This window comes from Coturnix japonica, chromosome 15 (genome assembly GCF_001577835.2).
Source record: "Coturnix japonica isolate 7356 chromosome 15, Coturnix japonica 2.1, whole genome shotgun sequence".
Classification (NCBI taxonomy): domain Eukaryota; kingdom Metazoa; phylum Chordata; class Aves; order Galliformes; family Phasianidae; genus Coturnix; species Coturnix japonica.
Genome location: NC_029530.1, coordinates 7,946,353 through 7,966,949, shown reverse-complemented (window position 1 = coordinate 7,966,949; position 20,597 = coordinate 7,946,353). Strand labels below are relative to the sequence as shown.

At 42.1% G+C, this 20,597-nt stretch overlaps 1 protein-coding gene across 4 annotated transcripts; it reads right to left on the bottom strand.

Annotated features, from left to right (window-relative positions):
- Nucleotides 1–39: 39 nt before the first annotated feature.
- EIF4ENIF1 (eukaryotic translation initiation factor 4E nuclear import factor 1) lies at nt 40–20,024 on the bottom strand. Of its 4 annotated transcripts, none has more exons than XM_015877916.2 (19): nt 19,764–20,024; nt 19,279–19,402; nt 15,546–15,619; nt 14,605–14,732; nt 13,755–14,050; nt 12,978–13,179; nt 12,470–12,645; nt 11,167–11,302; nt 10,665–10,844; nt 8,407–8,636; nt 7,495–7,566; nt 6,441–6,624; nt 5,694–5,773; nt 5,207–5,346; nt 4,953–5,037; nt 3,910–4,042; nt 2,875–3,219; nt 2,497–2,661; nt 40–1,926 (listed from the first exon to the last, which is right to left on the bottom strand). In XM_015877916.2, the coding sequence occupies exons 2-19, from the start codon at nt 19,396–19,398 to the stop codon at nt 1,700–1,702; spliced, it is 2,973 nt and encodes a 990-aa protein (XP_015733402.1). In that variant the 5' UTR covers nt 19,399–19,402; nt 19,764–20,024; the 3' UTR covers nt 40–1,699. The 4 variants fall into 4 exon arrangements, with proteins under 4 accessions (XP_015733402.1, XP_015733403.1, XP_015733404.1 ...); XM_015877917.2 differs by having other exon boundaries at nt 7,495–7,563; XM_015877918.2 differs by having other exon boundaries at nt 2,875–3,156; nt 19,764–20,023.
- Between the last annotated feature and the right edge of the window lie 573 nt (nt 20,025–20,597).

Here is a 20,597-nt window from a genome sequence, read left to right as displayed (position 1 = left end):
AAACCACCCATACGCTGAAATGAGTTCCAGAGCAGTTGATACAGACAGCTGGTAGAATCAACTTTATTTACAGAATGTTACTGGGAAAGTGTCAAGTTAAAAAAGTATGAAAACAATCTTACAAGGACAAGCTGGTGATTGCATGTTTTACAGAGATTGTTTTATGAACAACCACTAGGAATACGGGTGACCCCCAACAGATTCCGTATCTAATTTTTTCATCTTGCTATTTCTATACAACATCGTCTCCGCTAGACTGAAACAAACCCACCACAGCATGCTGACAACTGTTCTAATAGTCAAGTGATTTTCTTCCTTTCTGCTGCTGGTTTTGCATTCAGTGAGACACGAAAAAGCAAATCTGTGAGGATTCTGGTTCTGCTTCCGCTTCTTTCTTTTTTAAAAGCACAATGGCCTAAGCTAGATAGGAGACATGACAGCAGTACTAGACTTAACACAAGTGAGAAAGTGAAGTGAGGAACCATGCAGTAAAGGATGGAGAGAACACTGAACTGTTGAGGAAAGTGAAACAGGCTTAAAAGGAACATAGTATTTTAAAAAACAAATATACACAGTAAGATCACAAAACTACCCCCTCCTCCCCCTTTCAAACTGCAGAACAAGACTCCAAAAGCAAGTTTCACAGTAATTGCATCAGAAGATGCACACCAGACTTAGGACAGTTCTTGGGACTCCCTTCTGTGCACGGAAGGGAAGGCAGTAAAGAACATACCACACCTATGACTGAGGAGCTAAAGGGTGAGGATTTAAAGGTTCTATTTTGATGACCTTCAGTAACTTGTTTGAAAGATTAAAACAAGGAAAATACTGCAGCTAAAGAAGGACCAGCACCAGCCCTCTTGGAAGAACTACGACCAGTAGGTACCAACAGTCTCTGCTTACAACAGATGATTTGGCTTATGTCACTGTACCTCAATGCCATTTGAAGACTAAACAGTTCTCATCTGATCAGATGAGCCGCGCACACAAGGAATCAGACTTCTGTTATGCAGACAGCAGGGTGTGGGCTTTTTCACTTTGATGCTAGCTACACTGAGTGCACAGTACTTGACAGAAAGATGTGTTTGAGGGAGACCTACAGGAGATGAGCAGCAAGAAAAGGCAAAGCAACTTTATCCTGTTCACTCACACTTAGGATATGCAACTTTAATCTTAAACTCCCACATGTACAATGGAGAAAGATCCAAACCCATAGGCACAACTAAAGCTCAACTGTCATCAGCTACTCTTATGTACAGCTGTATAGATTCAAAAAAAGCTATTCTATGTGTATATATACAAAAGATTGTTTATACACAAGTCTGTACACAAGGGTCTATACATTTAGTTCTCTGCAGGAGGAATTTATAGCTGCTACCCCTACTCTAGAGAATATCAGCACTTCATTCACATATCTTACAAAACCAAAAAATAGACACTTCCAGGATTAAACTGGCTTTGTCTTGCATCTAAATTTCTCCAGGCTTCACTATTCAAGCCATAATGGATCCCTTAGTCTTGATGCAGACATGAGACCAGAACAGGTGCCATGTGCTTTAGTCTCTCAAAAGAAATCTTGCACAGAGTGCTAAAAATAAAAGCCCCCCCCAAAAAAAAAACCAAACAGAGGTGAAGTCCTGACTATGGACATTTTTATCCAGTCTAAAGAATCACAAGTGTCCCACCCAGTGGTCACTGTTCACTGCCGATATTCCAGTTCATCTACACTGATGACTTTGGATGGCATAGAAGGGAGAGGCTGCTGCAAGACATCCGAACCAAACCACTTTGCAAGGCCAATGGGAGAGCCACTTCTCTGGCTGGGACGATGGTCAAGCTGTGCATGCCCATGAGATAATCCAGTCCGGGACGGCACGTTCTGAGGGGTTGTCTGCACACCAGCAGGTGATCCCTGTGCTCCAGTGCCTGTGAAACGTAAAGCTATTAAGTGGAGCAATGCATTTACCCAACAGTGCAATTTTCCCTAGAGCAACTGATACCTCAATACAAGCATTCTGCACGTAAGCCAAATGAGACTTTTACATTCTATTAGTCCTGGGAAATCAAGACCCCCTTGCTCATTTGCTTGTCAGTACACCCACAAACTGCCTGGCATTGCCAGTTCTGGATGCAGTATCACAGAGCTTTTCACTAGGAGAAAAAAAAAAAGCATCAGAGATCACCTTACTGGAGGTAGATGGGTGGCCTTTCACACAGCAAGGAAGGAAAGGCCACACACATGCTGCAGACACAGATCCATCAATAGCAACACATCTTGAAGCTGAATGCTTCACTTGGATTTTCTTTTGGTAAGAGAACCTACAGTAGGCAAAACTACTCTGGCAATTTAGATGTTCACAATCATTATTCTTGTCTAGATATGCCAAATGACTTCCTGTTATTCCAATATACTAAAGCTAGCCAACAAGTGTACTAACTGGAACACACTGCCAGTGTCTGAAAACCTCACAGCTCCTCTTGTATGTTTTAGTTTACCTGATCTTTGTAGTTGCTGCTGCATCATTGCTAGCTGCAAAGGCGTCCCAGAGCGTGGATTTAAGATGTGATGGCTGGCTGTTGGTAATGGATAAAAAGGTTGGCCAAGGATGGGAGCAGAAATTCCTTGCAAGTGAGACAGGTCCACTCCAGGGGGAAGCATACCTGTTTAACAGCAATGTGGAAATTTCACCTAATAGGCATAAGGACCCTGAAGCAAAACTAACATTTACGTTATAGATGGGCTAGAAGTTGCTACCTGGATTTTAAGAGTTTTTATGTAATAAAAATTGCCAGTAATAAGTATCAATTTGCTCCTAATGCAAATTATTGCATATCCTTGACAGGGCTTAACTTAAGGGACAAAGTATGATTTACCTGCTTGCAGTAAAGGAAGATGTTGTGGATGAACCCCCTGTGACAGCATTCTCTGGACCAGTCCTGGATGCAGTTGATGAGCAGGTCGCACAATTGGTACGTGGGGAACAAGGGGTACTTGATGAACAGGACGGAGGAAAGGGCCTCCTGGCACTGGGGAGGCCATTGTAGGAGTCTTTCTGCCCGCTGATTTAGGCCTGTAGTCTTGCTCTTTGGTGCAACGATTTGCTTGAGTAAGAGGCGTGGAACATGCAGAGCGCTGCAGTGCAGGTAGTTTGGTACCTAAGGTGGGCAAAGTTTCTTGATCTGCATTCTCCACAGAACTAGACAGTAGATTATCTGTAGCTAGAATTGAATACAACTATTATAGTCCACAGCTAAAGATTACATCTAATGAAAATTAAAGGTAATGACTTTTAATGGCTAAGTTCCAGGAATAGCTGAACTTTACTCATATTTATGTATTTAATAGGAGACTTCTGGCTTTCCTGAATGACTGTAAGCTACCTCTCTGTTATTAATAGTATTGAAGTACAACTGAACAAGTCTTACTGGGTAAATCGGTATTAAGCATTTCTTCTTAATAGCCACTTATGTCAGTTAAGGTGACAAAACACTTCCTTAACCAGCTACATTTAGAAGAGGTTAACTGGTCTCAGCTTTAATTGTTCAGTTAAGATGTTGCAGGAGGGCTATAAGTTGCTTTTATTATTGCCAGTATTGTATGCAGTTATTATTGTTAATATGTTTATTCATAAAAAAAAAAGCTGTAAATAAGCACTTTTTGTTCAGGCCTCCTATGGTCAGTACCATTTACAAACAAGAACAATATAGGTCTGAACCCAACACTGCTGGAATAGTACACTCAGGTGTGTACCTACTTCATAGCTCTCTAACCCTTCTTATAGATCCATTTTTTACACTTGTCTGCACTCCATTAATCAGAGGTATCTTAAGTCAGCCTGGACATATGTGTTATAGCTGTTCAACTCTATTCCGAGTCTCACGTATGTTAGGTTAAAGCCATTACAATACCTTCATTTGGCCTCTGATTTTCATCTTTACCATCACTGACTTTCAGTTTCCCAGAAACTGGCTCCTCTTTGCTCTTCTCCTTACTCTCATACATCTTGCGAATCACTGAGGTAGGTGTAAAGGAAGGAGACAGCTGCAGAAAACACAATAAAAAGTAGTTAGTGCTAATTACCAGAGAGCCACACTACCTTAGTTGTGGGTAGACACCAATTCTAGTACACTCTTTCCATTTGAAGCTCTGTTTGATCAGTTACTTAATTCACCGATTACTTTGGTTCACAATATTTCATCACTTCATTCTGTAGCTCTTCTCCCTTTTTGTCACAGTTTTTGATCTTTGGTTCTTATGGAGCTAGTTGAAACCTTACTTGTATTAACTCATGGATAACAAATCTACAGAAAATTGCCTTAACTGTATTTCTTCCCATCACAAGTTATAGCATTTGTGGAAGCCACTTATTTGTTACATATACAAAGTTCTTGCATCTGTTTAGCAGCTGACAACTTATACTGGCCCTGAACTGCAAGCACTTGACTGATTAATTGGAAAGCTTAGATCAAAGCAAAATACTACTGAAGATGGGGAGGCAGCAGTCATATTTGAGGCTTTTGTTTTTCAAAAATGTATTTCAGCTTTCAGACATTTAGATGTGTCATTTCATACCTGTGCTGTAGACTAGTGTTTTCTACAGTGCCCAGCAACTTTCAACCCTTGTTTCTTGGAAGCCTGGGCATCAAAATACAAGGGCCTGCTCTTTCCATATAGTTATCTTCCTTTTGTTTGAGAAGACTGGGTCAAGGAAACACTGATGGGGCTTTCTCAGTTTTGGGTAACACACTAATTGGAAAAGGCTATTTTTCAAAGTGAAGACAATCAGTTAAGCATCAGGTGCAATTAATCCTTGTACTGACATTACAGTATTGCCCTTATGATTCAATCAACTCCTCTTTACATCCTTCAGCTGACAATAGTTGCTATGATCTTGTTACTGCTGCTACCTTTACAGCTCTCTCTACAGTCATTATGTATTAGGGGTACTGACCATGCTAGTAATGGATGCTGTAGGGGCTGGAGAAGATGTATTCCCTCTGTGTCCCGGTGCAGGTGATTTAGTCACTCGCTGTTGTCTGTTGAAGGACAGGAAGTTAGTTCTACTCATGGCTCAGAATAAAAGTCAAGATTGCCAATAAATGATGCAAGCTTAAGTCACAATAGTACCAATATTTTCTGAAAGAAAAAACCCAAGTGAAAAACAATTGACAATATGCCTTTTATGTTTTGCAGTCAGATACCTACCTGTTTCTATAGCCATCTCTGTTTTTGTCCATCTGTGGTTTACCAAAGCCATGCTGATAGAAGTTTGCTGCCTGTATGGCTAAGTCATGTGGCAACGCTAGTCCCTCTAATGCAGCTTGTTGTATTTCCAGGGAACTCATCTGAAGTGGAGTTGTGTTGGAAAAGAAAACAGCACAAATCAAAGGTCTTTTTAAAAAGACAAAGATTTACTGCTGTGTCTTCACAAAGCATCTGCCCACCAACAGCCCTCTATTTTACTGAGGGACAATAGATGCTTAATAGCTCTTAACATACCATAAGACGGGTCTAATGAGGTTTTGAGACTGTACTAAATTAGACGCCACATTCTCATATTTAGAGTTAACTGGAACAAGCATGTAATACATGTTTACTCAATACACTTCCACAAGTTTTTTTCTGGACTCCAAAATACAAGGAGAAAGATTAAGCAAATTTAACGTGTAAGCAAAAAGCACTTAAGTCTAACCTGTGCAGCAACTGGGCTCATGGGCTTCCTCACACCTGGAAATGGATCACCAAGCAATTGCTGAGAACCTTGTCCAAAACCTAATGAAAAACATTAAACAGTTGCATCTAACACTTTTCCTTCCAGTATATGACATATAACTTTAAGTAAACCATTTAGACCTGAATTAAGGATTCCCCGTGAAGATTCTCAGCTTCCCATTTAGTCAGTTCCCAAGCAAAAGATAACCTCCTTCCTAAACCCACTCCTCTTCCTTTTTATTGCTAAGCATTTCATGGCACGGAGCAACTCTTCGGTTAATTCAGGTCATCTGCCTAGCTGTGCCCCTCAGTCTAATCACTGGGGCTGCAGAATGTGAAACAGACAAGGCCTCAACACTGCGCAAGCACTGTTCGGCAGTAGCTACAGCAGCATTCTATCAGCTTGTTAGATATCTAGAACCCAGCACCGTGCCAGCTGCTATAAAGAGAATAAACCCTTACCCAGATGCAAATTAGCTTCTTATGTAGTAGACCACATTTCAATGCACCAGCAGAATTTACTCTGAGTTCCAGCTGATGCTGACTTGTACATTTTTGTGATTAAACAGAGACCAACAAGGATGATATGTTGTACACAGTCAAGAGGCAAACACTGTCCTACCACTGCCTACCGTCAGTAAGCTTACTGTTCTATGAAGCGTTCTTTAAAAGAGAGTGTACTCATTCAAATAAGCCAAAAGAAACACTGTTTTGCAACAAGCCATACCAATAGGTGAAGATATTCTATGGCGCAGGTAATCTGCAGAAGCAGCTCGAGTTGGAAACACAGGTGGGATAGGGGGAGAGGGCGCCCTCTGTCCCAGTAAAGGGGCTCCAGGTTCCAAGCCACTTATCAGGCCACTTAGGACATTTGATGAAGCAGGTCTGGTAACAGGTGGGCCAAGAAGTTCCTATGAATACATAACAGGAGAAAGTTCAGAATACAAGATTTACACAAAAGAGCTCATTTTACTAGATTACAGGCTATGCTACAGTTAGCAAGTTAGAAGAGAAGGCTGCCTTGTGCAACTACACACCAAAACTGGTAGAATTAAGACACCTAACCAGGTTTTACATAAGTGACACTGGAACCTATTTACTTCCACAGAAACTACAATAGATACAAAATGTACAGTCACACTAATAAAGCAAATTCTCAGCTACAAAGCACTCTTTTTCAGTCACCATCTGCTGTGCATTTTTGCCAGCCATTAACAAAAGCCTCCATACCACGCTTGTAAAAACCCGCACCAGTGGAGGTGACCACCTGTGTCACAGCTGAAACACACCATTCACTGCCTCACTGTGCTTACATCCCCTGTTTAGCCTCCACAAACATTCAGCAGTCAGCAATGGATGTCAATGGGTGCCAGATCCCCCCCTTTGTGTACAAGAATCCCACTCCACAGCTTTACTTCGCACAAATTTCCATGTCAGATGCCATTTCAACACACTGCCCCTCTGCTGCCACCTATCCCACAGCAGCAAAACGTAATATTGACAGGAAGGTTTAACCTTTACTGCCACCTCACCAGCATCTGCCTGTGACAAGCAGGCAAACATAAAATAGAAGGTGTTACTTCCAGAGCAAGCCTTGTATGTTTTCTAAGTATAACAATGGGACATGCATCATAAGACAAATTCAGTCACTGTTCAGTTGTAGCTTCCTTTACAGGGAGAATAGTCTGACTCCTTATAACTGCCTTAAATCCTTATTTCCAAACATTGTGTTTTTTCCTAGTAGGAGAAAAAGAGAAACCTAAACAGCCTATAAGAAATACCTGAAGAATATTTTTTGATAGAGGCTGGCCTGGTATCTCTGGAGGTGACATTAAGTGACTCTCAAGGCTCTGCTAAGAAAATGAAAACACTTTAAGCTGCACATAAATATGACAAGCAATGTATTCATTAAGACACAATCCACATTCCTCTCAGTGATATTAACATTTTTGTCTGTTCTGACGACTACAGTTTAGTCATCAGCCAAATAAAATCCCAGGAAAGTTGAGGGCTGAGCAGACTAGGGTTGCTATCAGCAACTCACTGATATGCCTTAAGAAAACACCTAGTGTCAGACTGCATGCAAGCAGTTCAATAAACTCAAAATATAATGTTGAATCTTGAATTCATATAGTTGTGCAAACTGGAAGAAACAGTAGGAACAAGTGGGCAACTGAAGCAATGCAGAAACAAGGAGCACTAGTATAGCAAGAAGTACGAGCTTCAGCTAAGCATTAATGACACCTATTTGACATATTTGATAGTTGCCTTTCAACAGCAGTACTGAGACAATCACTAATCTCTAGCATGTCTTCTATAAGGAGCAGACTGATGGTGTCTGCTATGCCTGGCTAATACCTTTTTTCTTTTTTTACAGAGATGTTTGCTTTTAATAAAAACACTGACAAGTTATGTTCAAGTATAGGAACAAAGCAGTGTCCTCTATAATAAAAGTGACATAAACCTAATTGCTTTGCCTGAAGAAAATGACCACAGCACATCTGTTTTATTATGGCTTTCTTCTACCTTCAAGCAATAAAGCTGTAAATGAAAGCCACTATTTAATTTCACGTCACCAGATTGAACCAAGCCTCACACGTTATCAGAAGTGTAATGTAAGGGGTTTTCAATCTGTATCCTGTGTCTTAACACATCCATTAACAGTTCACTAGAGACAGCTGTGTGTTACTTACATTGACTTTGGGCTGTGAAGGTAGAGTCCCACTTGCCTTCATGCTACTGACTAGTTTGTTAAACGCAGTCATATCCCCATCTTTCTTGATCTGTCTGGAGCCAGCTATATTCAACGACTCCTCCATTTGCTCCGCCATAAATGGAGCAGCAATTTTCCCCTCCTGATCCACTTTCAGGCCTTTAAGCCCAGCTTCAACTTCTTCCACCGAAAGCACAACTCCTGAATGCGCTGAGAAATACAGAAGAAATACTGGTGAGCCACAGTGTCCTTTTTAAAAAGAGAGCTCCATTCTTGTGCAGAAGTTGAATACAAACTGTTTGAAAACAGGATAACAGCCAAAAAACTTTCTGTACCAGCTGCTTAACAGCATCTTACCTGTACTTAGACATCTTTGTACTCACACTGGAGGTACCACCATGCACAAATAAGAGCATGTAAGGCACTGTAAGAGCCTGTTATAAGTTTTCATTACCTTCCATTTACCTTGTGAGACAGGCCACTACTTCATTTTACAGCATATTAGGATTTCATTTGCTTTTTAATGGAGAACATTCACTTGAACATGACCAAGTTTAACTCAGAAAATTCTGAGCATCTTATACTGCAGGAAATCAGATTGTCTTACAGCCACAGTGGAAGGACTGTCAAGTTGCCTGAAGCTATCACAGGTACAGAGAATACACACCTGAAGAAACCTTGATACTTTAGACAATCAGATGCACACTTAGTTGGGTGTGCATTAAATATGAAGTAGGCTTTTTCAACCCCCAAATTAAGAGCCATTACAGAAAGATTTCACTGGCATAATCAGAATAAGGCACAAGTGTTAATAAGCAGTAGTTGCATTTGTATGCATGCACATATGCAAACTGATAAGACTGATAAGCATTTTGGACCAGTTTGTTTATCCCAAGCAGAAAAAAGGAAGGAGCATGCTATGAATTGCTGCAGCAAGCACTGGTCCAAAGAAACAAGATTTATTGGGAATCTGGGCAAGAATGCAAGATGGAGCAATGATTCAGACATGCAGAATGAAACACGAAGGAAGAGCATGATGCTGGTGGAGAGGAATGGGACTGGAAACTCCACAACACTTGTAAGTTATGAGAATACATAACAAGTCAGAGTACGAATGGAAGCTTCCCCCAGTTCTTTGTTCCTTCATCGGTGTTTTGTGAGGATCAAAGTTCAGAAATGGTTTAGTAGGAAATTCAGACCAAGCAGAACATAGAAAAGACTTGCACTTCTATTTAAGTCAAATTAAGAAAATGTTTTCCACATGTTAGCCAGACAGCTCCTGCTCCCAGACTGGATGCTTTAGAATATTTGCAATTCTCCGATGATTTCATACCCAGTTGCTTCACACAGATCGTGGAACAGCATTACATTTTGTTCAGTCCGTTTCAGAAGGCAATACGTGCTGCTTGCCAGATAGAAAATAATTTGGAACAAGACTAAGATTTCACAAAGAATACATCTACTTTTGTACCACCATGCATGCTATCATGCCAAACATGCAAATGCATAACCAAAAGGTTCCCTTTTAACATCAAGCTTATGTCAGCCCTGAACTCATTTGGAAAAAGAATTCACTTTCGCTGGCAACTGCTAACAGAAGTTACCTGCAGTCCCAGGATCCTAGCCAAATTAGTCTAACTGAAACAAATCTGTCCCTATGTAGTACCTCAAGGTTTACTTTATGTTTAATTAGAACACAGAACAGCAAACAGATCACTGTGATTCAAGTTCCAGCAATAGTCTTGATAGATTTGATTTTAGCGTTTAACAATTTGAAGAAATACTAATATCCTCCAGCAATCATTCATCTTTTTAGATCTCAACACTTAATGGATCAATGTGATCCAGCAAAGAACCTTGCAAGAATTAAAATAAGTTTCTGGTAAACCAGAGTTCAGATACCTGTTTCTGAACTGACACTGCCAGTCTCAAGCATGACAACCTTAAATAATGGCCAGAGAAAGCATGAATCTCAACTCAAGACTCGTATCCTAAGATATGATTGTTACTGGCCAGTAAACAGTCTGAGAATTGATGTCATCCTGTGATCAGGATGAAAAGAATTAGTGAAGACAGTAACATAAGTAAGACTCGCTGAGTATTTTGTGATCTATAGTGCCAGTAAACCGGTAGTGCTTCCTACTCCTGGACTTGGTAGTTGATGTATCCAGAATATCAAGCCTCTTGCTTTGAGATACTGCACAATGAGAACTCCACAATATCTGAAGAGGCACTTACTGCTCTCTCTAAGCTTTTCCTTGTTGGCTGAAAGACTTGAGAGAAGAGGTTTTAAGTCCACTTTGGCTTTCTGTAGCATTTCTAGGATGTCCACTTTGTTTTCAGAGTGGTCTTCCAATGGAATGGGAGCAAAGTAGTTTCCAGAGTTCTGGCCAGGGGAGAGAATGGCTTGCTCTAGACCTGAAACAGCAAAACCAGGAGCACTGCCACATCAGTTTACCAACCCAAGGTCTCAAGATGAACATACACTGGTAACCAAATTCAACAGGTCACTGAGAAGTTATGCCTCACACCTTCTGCCAAAGATCAGCTGGAAAGTCATTATGAGCACGACAAGAACATTTACAAAAACAGAACTGCTTACATTTAGAACTTCCAAAAGAACATCATGTGCGTGAACTGTGGGAGATGCACTATCCTAAAGCTGTACCTGTCACATTCTCATTAATCAGGTAGGAGGGAATACAAAAGAAAGAGACCATGCACTGTTCTGCAGCCTTACCTGCTAGTCTCTCCAGTTCCTCATGGGGTGTAGATCTCAAGCTGCTTGACCGACTTCCAGAGCGACTGGGATTAGAAAACCACCTGCTAAACCTGCTGGCAGACACTGAACCTTCCCCTAACACATCTTCTATCATCTAGAAGATGAGGGAAAAAAAACAAAACAAAACCAAAAACATGGAAGCTTATTGTCAGAAAGATCTTTGAGAAGCTTTACTGTACAACCAAGATTATTCTGCGATAGATAACAAGACGGGATCCTGAGCTTAGAAGTTCTGAAATGCTTTTTCCTTCTAAATATAATAGCCTTTGTGTAATCAGTGTTGTCAAAAATTCATTACATCTTTCAATTATACCAAAAATTTGTTCAAATTTAAAATGAGAACTGAAACAGCATCACATAAATACTGCAGCTATGACATTTCAAAGTGTATGTGCGGAAAAGCAGCAGAAGCATTCTCTAAATGAGATAAAACAAGTTATAATAGCCTAGCAATCCTGGCCTGATATGGGCCAGTTTTAGTCCCCATCACTGCACAGAAGCAGCACTTTGATTAGCTGAATTTTCCCACAACCACGATTCACTTCAGCTCCAAGGACAGAGCCTTGAATGATCTGCAAGGACAACTCCTCAGCCTTGGAGTATTCCACAACAGGTGGGGCAGAAGGCCTATAGCCAAAGGCTACCTGCTTGCACTCTGCATCCTGAACTAGCCCATGATTAAGAGGGTTGCATTCTTCAGATCAATTGAGTCTAGCAGCTAGATCCTTCTCCCTTCAGCCTGACCTGAGTTCACTGAACAGGACTTTATTAAGACAATAAGTCAAAAACTACTCCCATTCATAGTGACTGTATGCTCCTTTGCTAACTTGAATTTCAAAAGCAAGAGCATTGTAAAACTGAACTCAAACTAAAGCTTCCATCTTGCAAGAGATCCCAATTAAAAGTTTGTTAAATGGGGATGGGTGAAGTTTCATCATACAACACTTTATTTCAGACCAAAGGAATAATAGCTTTCTTCTGCCACAGAAGTTCTCTGAAACAAGTGGTGTTCAACAACAAAAAGCACAATAGTGATTTTGAGTCTTTCTTCCTTCTTTGCATTATTACAAAGTCATACCCTTCTAGAGGTAAAGAGAAATCATTCAGAAGTAGCATCCTAGCACACCAAAATTAAAGTTAAAGGTGGTCTCACACTTGCACATCACATTAAAGCAACATTAAAAGCAAGAAACTGTAATTGGACATAGTAGCAACCTGATGTTTCTCTTAAGAGCATGACCAGCTTAAAGACAAAGCTCACCGAAGCCAGGCCAGGAACACTTTTATCCAAGTTAAAAAACTCATTGAAGTCAAATTCTCCTGGAGCTGGTTCTTGTAAGACAGCTTCCCTGGGAACTTCTTGATCTGCTGGAGTTTCATTAGCAAGGACAGTTTGCACTTCATCTTCTTCTGCCACTCCACCATTGCATTCTATCCCTTAAGAAGAAAAATCAAATAGCACACAGATCAGATGTACTGTTACACAAAGCAGACAAGCAGATACAGCTATCCCAGTATATTAACAGCTGCCATTCTTCCATGAAGAATCCTTTGGAAGCTTTTGCTTTCTTCCTAGAAATTCCATAGACCGAGCTCCCTGAAAGCTGGTACATGATGTAAGTATTCTTAACAGTATTAAGATATGACTAGTATTACTCCTAGAGGCTGGTAAACTTCATTACTCCTGACACTTTCCTGTACTTGTAGAGGAATCATTTCCACATGCAACAACAAACAACACAGACAAAAAAAGCCTTTGTCAGATTTACCTTCTTTCAGTGAGGCTGTGCGCCGTCTTGCACGCTTTCTCCCTTTGTGATCTTCCTCTAAAATTTTGTCATCAAAGCCTGTGAGCTCAATCGTTTCAGACTGACTCGTAGGACCAGCAGAGAACCACTCAGGTTCCTCTTCTGTGTACGAGTCATTCCTTCTTCGCTCCCCAAAGACACGTTTGCTATCACCAAATTCCCTCTGGTGGGATGTTAAAAATATTAAGTTAACCACTGAATGTAGTTTCATAACACTCCTCCCTGACCTCCAAAGCAGATGACACTATTTCCCCCATCATCTTGCCTTTTTTTTTTTTTAAAAGCACATCCAGCTTGCTTATTCAATTTTAAACTTTACCGCTGACTTTCTGCTTCAACAATAAAGGCTATTGGTCTGCAAGGGCCTGTATAAACTCAGTTCTGTATCCTGAGAGGAAGATATTTTGTATTATTTAAAACAAATATCTTGAAGCATAAAAGCTTCCATCTGCTGACAACAGCTAGGTCAAGAACTATTAACAATCAGACTTCTTAATATCTTGTTATTGCATTTATCACAGGAGAGGTTTGTAGGATGCACAGAAGTGGATGTATCCCAGTTCTTCTAGGAAAGAACTGACACCTGAAACTCAGTGCTCATCCATTGGACCATGAAGATTCTCTTTAAGAACAAGCCCACTTGTGTGGAACACTGAACTGCAGTTAGCCTGTTCCTGTTACTTTTAGCGCAGACTGTCCAAAACTATTTAAATATTTAACCAGGAAAAAAGAACAAACCCTGAAACGTTTATCTTTGTAGTCCCTCTCACGTTCTCTGTCTCTTGCATCTCTAGAATCACGTAAATCTTTTTCACCACCCCTGTGGTCTTTATCAAAGTTACGTGAAGAGATGATTCTTCCACTGCCAATCCTACGTCCACCAATAACACGGACACCGTCATTCTCTTTTTCTAATGGGCTGCCTGATCGACGTGAGCTAACAGCTGCAGTTACATGACAGCCACCTCCAAAGCTTCGTCTTTGTGGACTCAAGACAACATCCAAGTCATCTTCTTTCACTCTCTCTCTTGGATCTACAAATCAAAGATCACACAAAGTATTTAGTTGAATACAGCAGTAAGCACAAGCTAGCTATCCACAAGATAACCTTCAGATAAGATAAATAAAAAAATAAGATAAACCACAGCCTTGCTGCTACCCCTGGAGCTTTTCAAAGGACAACATCCACAGTTTATTTTTGTGAGGCTAACCTGCCAAACACCACAGAAAGATGAGAATTAAAATCACAGCTGGATATTAAGGAATCATTGCTCTGTCACCTAGAAAGTCCCTGCTCTCATCTATACCTCCTAAGTACATGCCCAATCTTGAAGCACAGAAAACTACCCTCTATAACTGCATTGTTCCAAATGTACTTACTACTATATTGCAAAAACAGCAGGCAATAACAATCTGCTAGTTTTCATAGAGTTAATAGCATACCAGGAACAAGTTATACTTGGAATCACCAAGATTTCCTTGATACTTATTCTATGTAATAAATTTTCAGATATTCATGTCATCCCAAAGGGAAAGTTTTGCCAACAGCTTATGTTTAAGTTTGGTTCCTGTACTGTAACATACTCACCTACTATTCTACGCATAAGAGAAGTCCGATCTGAATCCAAATCTTTTTTAAAGCTTTCCACTGGTGAAGTCCTCCCTGAACTCGGATATAAAGATGCATGCCACTTCTCTGGATCCCAGACACCATCACTATGAAAAAAAAGGTGCAGGATTACTTACTACATCTAACATAATAAAGAAATCATATCACTGTTGCTGCAAACTAGAACTCATTAGCCATCTGGTACGAACAAGATCCACCTCCCACCTAACTTCTGAATCTTTGAGTTACCACATGAGGTCGTGAAGTGTAGTATTCCAGATCCTTCCTATAAGCATAAGTATACCATATATACACTTAGACTGTAGAACATATGTTATCCCACCAGGTATCAAGGAAGTTTGCCTGACACAATGATAAAAATAACTCAAGTGGATCAAGTGTCTCAGTTCTCAGGCATTTTGGAAGTTCTCTTCATCTCATACTTGTCCAAATGAACAATCTGGTATTGGAGATCTTGCTGTTTAGCAAACTCCTCAGCACAAGGCAGGAATACTCTCACCTTCATTTTAAAATGAGGTACACTGTTAACGTGGGAGCGTAATCCATTAAGCAAGTCAGCCTGTTGCAACATGACCTCGTCAGTGCTGTACACCCACCTATATTCTTGTTACCATTTTAAATAAATGAAACAGCACTAAAATCATGCTGAAGCATAGCTTCTGTATGTCTATGAGATTTGTACAGTGAAAAGTTATTTTCTTATGGATCTTACATTACAATATTTTCCAAGTACAAATTTCCCAACTAGCACATTCAGTTTCTACTATTAGATTATTACTTCTGAAAATACTTCAGTTTACTTGCATCAAAATAAGAGAAACTTTCCAGCTAAGAACTACTTGATATTTCAACTTCTGCTTTGGAAACAGATGTAGTTCTCAGTATAATCAAGAAAATACCTGTCATATTTTTCAGAGAGACAAGAAGGTCTTTGCTTAGAGTAGGGACGCTCTTTAATATCCAGAAGTTCCTCCTAGAAAAAAAGAGCAAGCAGTTTTAATTCTCACCCAGACGCGATTTAAGTGACTCAAACATCTGTTCCAAACTACCTATTTGATTTAGCCATTTCATTTGACAAGCCATGTCATTGTGTTAGTTCATTTACTGTTAAATACAACAGTGAAAAGTTGACATTGGTTTATTTTTCAGTTCTTCCACCAGTAGCCTTTGAGCACACTCTCAACTAATCAGAACTATACACCTCACCTCCATTACCTCTTTCTACAATGACAGAGACAACGTAATGCTGTTTGAGAAAGGAAAGCGAGTCCAACCCATAACACTGACAACCTGTAGAATAAGTTACAGCACCATTATCAACACAGAACAAATTTTAGAGTGTGACTCAGGTTCCAAAAGAGAATTTCACTGGGCTAACCTAGAATTTAGACAACGTCTATATAAGTCAGTATAGCACTTCCAGAAACCAGAAGTGTTTAAAAACAGAAGTTGGTTTCTGAAAATGATCTGAAACTAATCATACAGACCTATCTAACAAATCAGTATGACTTCTAGTGAATGACAAAGTAGTAGTAGCAGTGCTTAGCAAGTAAATTAATGTTTCCTCCCATGTCTACCACTATAGATGACAAGAATAAAACAAGTTTTACCCACAAACATTAACCTCAAATCCATACTCACTTGAAGTACAAAATCTTACTAGGTCAGATTTGGGCTCCGTTAACACTTAAGGCTGTCCACATCAGCCATGTTAACTCATCCATTTCCCTGCACAATTTAACTTACAAGCACAACAAGCACTGACATTGAAGCTAGCAAGCTTTCAAGATAGAATGAAAATCGCTGTGTTCAATGCTGTGTAAAGTTCAGTTTGTAAAAATAAAAGCATTACACAATATCAATCACTAAAGCAGATCTGGAAATACCAGACAAGCTTGTCATTTTTGACCATCACCTACTCGAAACCATCACCTATTGTGACTCTACCCAAGACAAATTGATGTAAAACTGAAATATCATTTAGCAATTCCTACCAGCTTCCAAATACACTCCTGAGTTGATAGCTGTGCACCCTGACTAGCCAGCCATTTTAGGGAGACAAGCAGCTTACCTTCTCACTGTAGCTTGCTACATTCAAAAAGCACTAAGTGTTGTCAGCACTCTGGATCACCAGAGCTACACATAGTAAAGATGCGCATTTCTAACTCTTAGATATCTTCTGTAGATTGCCTTTCTTTAATCTGCCTCCCTTCCAGCTGTACTGTACTGAGAACTTATCAGGAAGGACAAAGACCCAAACAGTAGACACCATATCAGCCATACTGAAGAAGGTTCTGTAATCCAAGAGTAAAGCATCTACACAACAGCTTTCACATCATTATTCCCATGCATCTAAAAAAATCAGATCAGTGGCTACATTAACAAGCAATGCCCAGGATCATTCATGTGTTAAGGTTTTATCCACCTACCATACAAATGTACTTCCTCAGCATAATCCTGCACTAGTCCTCAGCAAAATGAGTCTTTCCCCAGCACCATCTGACAACCCGGACAGCAACTATTTAAAAAGAAGGAGACTGGACTCTCTGCCCATGGCCTCCCAAAATAAACTTTGATCTATGAGGAACATCAATGTGGTAATATTATCATAGTCTGATGTAGGTATGAGGATTATTAACAACACTATCCAACACCAGACATGGAAATTTACTATTTTGTTGGCCACGAGAGGGAGTTCATAGACTTCAAACAGATTTCACTGCAACTTTTCTATTGAAGTGAGGAGCATTTCACTTATGAGCTGCACACCCTGGAGCAACGTGCTTCTAAAGCACTAGGAGACACAGTGTGGAATACACAATACTTTGTCTTAAGAGTACATTGATATCAGCACTTCCACAGTGCAGTTTATTTTGTTCTTTTGTTCATTTCTTCTTAATTCACACAAAATGGCTTGGAAGGAGAGAGGAAAAAGGTATTTTTAGCTCCTACTGAACAGTTACGTTCAAGCAGTTCACAAGGATTTATCACATTAACCAGCTGTTGCCCCAGTGTTAGAAAGTTAATATAAATTATTAGGAACTCTCTCCCTACACCAAATCAGCAGTACATGCCCTGAAGCAGCATCCCTCCCACCTCTAAATAGTATTAAACTGATCATGGAAAAACCACTTATGATGTTGATATCAAACAAAATAGTTACCCCCCAAAAAAAACAAGTAGTACTGTGCAAGACATTTTAACAGAGTCGATAAGGGTAAGAAATCAGACTCTTTGGAAACCAACAGATAAAAGATTGGTGCTTTCTGGCACTAATTCTGCCACTTTATTCTGATCAGAACTACAGACACTAAATAACACTGGATTTTCTGCTGCACTGGTTTATTTGCACACAAAGCACCAGCACTACCTGAGCACTGGCCAAAAAAGCAGTCAGAATTTGCAGTTGCATTCAGTTCCTCTTTCTAGGAGGAGCTGAACAACACCAAGCAAGGACAGGCACAGATTATCTAACGGGTGGTTTAAAGATAAGACCTCTCCTCCACTTCAGGAATAATTCAATATCAAGCTCCACAAACAATCCTACCCTTCACATCTTCGGTTAACATGTACATATTGTCCAGGAAAAGGAAGGGAATCAGAGAACCATACTATTCCCACATCAGTTTTGCCACCGTGACACCAAACTGCTTGGCTTCTTCGAAGCTCCTAGTCAAAATAAGACAACCCTGCTATCTCAACAGGGCAGAGTCACACTGATAGCTCCTAAAAACAATACACAACCTCTAAGAATGAAACAGTTCTGCATTTCTCAAGTAAGATAACACAATCAGCAGCAGCAGCACACCATCTCACTCTGTTCCACACTTCAAGATATTTGTTGTAATACAAGTTAATAGATTTCTACACAAAGCAGTGACCATCTGTTCCCACAGCTTTCAGCAACAGGAAAAAAAACCCACACAACTGCCATTAAAAGTTTTCTAAAAGCAATAGCAAAACCCCAACCAAAACTTGAACATGAAGCTCCACAGCATATCAACTCCCTATTAAAAGCATCTTTATTTGCAAATTAGTTACAGAATCACTTGGGTTAAAAGGGACCTCAAGGATCACGAAGCTCCAAACCTGCCCAGTTACTTAATTAGATACTTAAATACATATAAGAACAATGATTAATCACAGCTAAATGTGAGCACCTGTGCTAAAGCTTTCATACTGAGCACTAGTTAGAATCACATGCAGATGTGATCTAAAACCCCACCACGAACAACTGCAAGTAAGATAATAAAAAAGCATCTTTACAGGCACACACCAAAGCTGCAATTAGATCTGGTGGGCTGTATGTTCTATGGAAATCGGCCAATTTAAAGTAACACTGCTGAAAAGTGAACTATAAAGCACAGATGCTGAGAAAAGCCAGAAGAGCAGCAGGCTTCTATGTCTGCAGCACACGCTTCAAAGTGCTCATATATAGAGCGGTGAGAATGAGATGCCTGCTGAGGACAGAGTTGTATAGATACCTCATATATAATGATCTGTGTGCTCTGTGTCATCCAGCAAGTCCTGACCCACACAGAGGCTGCTCCCACCACCCAGGGACTCTCCCTCCCTCATCACCTCTATGTCCAACAGTCCCACGTACAACTTCCAGAGGCAGAAAGCACTTACTTTTGTATAGCGATGGGGGTATTTCGTTGCAGTTCTGTTCAATTCCAGAAAAGCATCACCATTCTCAGCTTCTGTTATGCCTCCTCTTTTATCCATGGCTACGTCAAAGCCTTTAACCATGGACCTGGGGAAAAACAAACGAGCCGCTTCATTTCGGGACGCTCGTCGTCGCATCACAGCACACAGCAGCACAGCACACAGCAGCACAGCACACAGCAGCACACAGCAATACACCACGCGTGCTCCCCCCGCTCGCTGCGGAGCGGCTCCCGCCCGGCCCGCCCCCCACAGCGCCCGGCTGTGGAGCAGCCTCCGCGCGGAGCGTTCCGCGGCCCGGCACAACGCAAAGCGGAACGGCCCGGCACAACGCACAGAGTTCCGGCCCGTCGCCGTCCCGTAGCGCTGATCTCCTCACGGCGCCGCGCTCCGCTCGAGGCCTCCCCGCCGCCCGCGGCTCTTCCCGCCCCGCTCCGTCCCTCACTCACCCCTCGGGCGCTCCTCGCGCTCCGGGCCGGCTCCTCGCCCTGCCCGCCCTCCGTCCCCTCCTCGGCCGCCTCGCGCTCCCGCTCCCTATTCGCCCGACTCTGTCTCTCCTCAGCCGCCGTAACCGGGGCCTTCCGCTGCCCGCCCCGCACCCATTTAATGGCCCACGCGCAGGCGCGGCTCAGGCCGCTCGAGGCCGGGCTCCCCCGCGCGGCGCCTGACTGGAAGAGCCGTGCGGGCCGTGCAGCCGCGTTCCGTGCCGCGCCGTGTGCCGCCCGCCGAACCCTGCTCCCGTTCTGCTGCCGTTATCTCTCCGCATGGAACCGTGCGGTGGGTGAGTGGGGGCTGCGGGTGCCCGGCGGGCCGCAGGCATCTGTGCGGGCAGCCCCAGGGACGCGATGTGCGCCGTGTGCGGGCGGGGCGGCGGCGGGGGACGGAGGAGCGGAGAGGGGCGGGAGCGGCGGGACAGGGAACGAGGCTCCACCGGGAACGAGGCTCCGCAGGGAACGCGGCCGGAGCGGCGCCTGGGGCCGGCACTGACGGCACAGCCCAGCGCGGGAGGGGCGGCTCGGCCCGTGTCACGGCGGCCGCTCCTGTCAGCGGCGGACACGCCGTCCTGCCGGCGGCTAATGGAAGCATTGATGTAATGCGAGTTAACGGATACTTGCAGCATACGTTCCCTATAATAAATGACCGAGTGTCGTTCCGCTTTACCCCGGTAGAGCACAGCGCCGCTCCGGCACCCGACTCTCCGCCCCCCCCCAGGCTCGGTCTATGTCCCGCCTGTATCCCGCTCTTGGCCGCCGCTCCTCCGTGCCGCCAGGGGGCGCTGCGCT

What these genes read in the sequence shown, in the direction of transcription:
- EIF4ENIF1 (XM_015877916.2), bottom strand. Translation starts at nt 19,398, where the DNA reads ATGGTTAAAGGCTTTGACGTAGCCATGGATAAAAGAGGAGGCATAACA. An exon ending in GGAAAAGCTTAGAGAGAGCA is followed by an intron (nt 8,637 to 10,664) that starts GTAAGTGCCTCT and finishes TGTATTTCTCAG; the next exon opens with CGCATTCAGGAGTTGTGCTT. An exon ending in CTTCACAGCCCAAAGTCAAT is followed by an intron (nt 7,567 to 8,406) that starts GTAAGTAACACA and finishes TCATTTTCTTAG; the next exon opens with CAGAGCCTTGAGAGTCACTT.